General features: G+C 63.0%; 1 protein-coding gene across 1 annotated transcript; it reads right to left on the reverse strand.

Moving 5' to 3' along the window:
* Nucleotides 1–181: 181 nt before the first annotated feature.
* On the reverse strand, nt 182–2,310 carry MTG1 (mitochondrial ribosome-associated GTPase 1; the record flags this gene model as incomplete). Its single annotated transcript, XM_009704893.1, has 9 exons — nt 182–279; nt 399–511; nt 657–738; nt 957–1,053; nt 1,293–1,354; nt 1,467–1,557; nt 1,744–1,800; nt 1,999–2,079; nt 2,158–2,310. Coding segments are annotated over 9 exons (834 nt in total), but the record flags the coding sequence as incomplete, so codon positions are not given.
* Between the last annotated feature and the right edge of the window lie 85 nt (nt 2,311–2,395).

The following is a 2,395-nucleotide window of genomic DNA, read 5'->3' on the forward strand; positions in this document are numbered from 1 at the left end:
CAGCCTCACCTTCTGCCACAGGGATCCTGTCCAGGGATCCTTGCAGCGGCCTTGGGGTCCAAAACTGGGGGCCGCCCCATTTAATCGCATGCCAGAGCTCCATGCTGAGGTGTCCCCAGCCCTGTGCGGGATGGGGGCATCCCCAGCCCGCGTGGCTGCAGGTGGTGCCATGGGACGGGTCTCAGTCCAGCGTCACCCTGCCCAGGCGTCCCGCCCGGAAATCTCGCAGGAATTCATAGGCAGCAGCCGGGTAGTTGAGCATTGTCACATTGACGTTTCCTGGAGATGGGGGCAGTGGGTGTGGAAGGAGGCGTCAGCAGAGCCTGGAGCCGCCCCACGATCCCCAAAAGTGTGGCCGCTGCACCCCAGGCAACAGATTCCCCCCCCCGAGCACTCACCCGTGCCCGTGAGCACCGTCACCTTCTGCGTTCTGCCCTGGGCGAGGGCCACGCGCCTCAGCACTAGCTTGATGTCATCGCACGCCTCGGCCAGCCCATACCGCTGCACGTACCTGCCGAAGGAGATGGCTCACGCCCTGCTAGCATCACTTCTCCCCTCCTGCAATTCCCCAGGGATGGCTTCTCCAGCACCCACTTGGGACCACCGGCAGCAGAAGACGCAGCCCGGTACCCTCTCCAGTTCCCTCGCTGGCTCACCCGAAATGCTGCTGCTTGTTCAGGGTGTACAGGAGGTAGTCAGCCATGATGTCCTCCCCCACCAAGTGGTCACGGATGGCTCCTGGAAAAGAGGGTCAAGCCCCAGCTCCCCTTCCCAGCCCTGCTCCGAACCTCCGCCACCCCTTCTGCCATCCATGTGCCACCCATGGGCACCCAGGCAGCGCACGCCAGCTTCAGGGGGGGCTGTGAGCAGCAGACTCCCGCCCCGGCCTCAGGTACCAGACCCAGCCAAGGCTCGAAGCCACATTTGGGGAGCCCCTCCAGCCACAGCCTCCTCACCGCACAGTGCCAGCTTCATGCCCGTCTCCACGTCGCCCAGCTTCGGGGGCAGGACGCCAGGCGTGTCCACCAGGTACATCAGGGGCTTCTCGCACACCTGGGATGGGGGAAAGCAAGGCCGTTAAGACGCTCGGCTTGATAATTAACACTCTAGACTCTGACACGGCTTACGAGCGAGGCATTGAGCTCTTTCATGAAGGTCTCACTGGAAAGGGGACCTGAGCAACGCTCTGAGATCAGCTCTGCGTGCCTCGAGGTTTTTCAGAGCTCCTGCGAGAAGACGCAGCGAGGCAGAGGCCAGCACCCACCCAACCGACTGCGCTGCGGGGATGGTACCTGGATTCTGGTCAGCACTGCCTTAGTGATGCCTGGCTCGCCACCGACCGCGGTGGCTTTTCCTTCAGGGAAAGGAAAGACGCAGTCAGAGAAGCAAGCAACGCTCTGCCCCGCAGCTGGCCCCGCAGCCGCGCCAGTGGCTCTTCCCTGAGCACAGGCACCATGGAGAAATACCCTTTTTCAGGTGCAGCCTCCGCAGGGAGTTGATGAGCGATGACTTGCCCACGTTGGGCACGCCGATCACCAGGATACTGTACTCAGTGCTCTGGAAGCGAGGAGGACGTGGGCAGGGAGCAGGCAGTTATCGGCCACCCACCCCAGGAGCGACGGGCAGCAGCAACAGTGAAACAACCCAGCCTTTGCCGGCACTTCTGGCACGCGTGTGAGCAGCCTCGTCCCTCCAGCTGGAGAGGGAGCTGCACGCGCTGGCAGTCTCACTGCTGTGTCTCACCTCAGCCCTGTGGTAGCGTGGGCTGTTGTCCACCAGCTTGGCAACCAGGGAAACAATCTGCAGAAAAACACGGAGAAGGGCTGTAACTGCGGCTCTGTGCCTGGGCTGGCGGCAGCCACCTGCCTGGAGGACACTGTGCCAGGAGGACGCACAAAATGGGGGCCAAGCAGAGGATGGAGCGCCTCGGGTAAGCTGGAAATGAAGATCGCTCTGGACCAGCCAGCATGACCTCCTTGCAGCGGAGAGGCCCGTTACCTTCTTGACGTTGCCATCGCGCCTGCAGTCAGTGAAGACAACGTGCGAGCATCCCTGCTGCTTCAGGTGTTCCAAAACTGTCTGAAGGGTACAAAGACACTGTCGGCACCTGCCTGCGGCGTCCTGCAGATCCGCAACCAGCCCTACCCCGGTGCTCACCGGTTGCCGACGGGGATCAGCCAGGTCCATCTTGTTCAGCACCAGGATGTGCGGGCGGATGCCCAGCACCTCCCGCAGCATGGGGTTACGGCCCGAGAGCGGGACGTGAGTACTGCTAAGGAGAGTGACCGTGCGTTGGCGTGGGACCAGGTACTGGGGGGACGGGGGGGACGGGACACAGAGTTGATGGGGCTGGCGTGGAGCTGGAGAGGGGGACGGGATTAGGAGAAGGGGCGGC

The sequence above is a fragment of the Cariama cristata genome, unplaced genomic scaffold (assembly GCF_000690535.1).
Source record: "Cariama cristata isolate BGI_N322 unplaced genomic scaffold, ASM69053v1 scaffold22397, whole genome shotgun sequence".
Classification (NCBI taxonomy): Eukaryota; Metazoa; Chordata; class Aves; order Cariamiformes; family Cariamidae; genus Cariama; species Cariama cristata.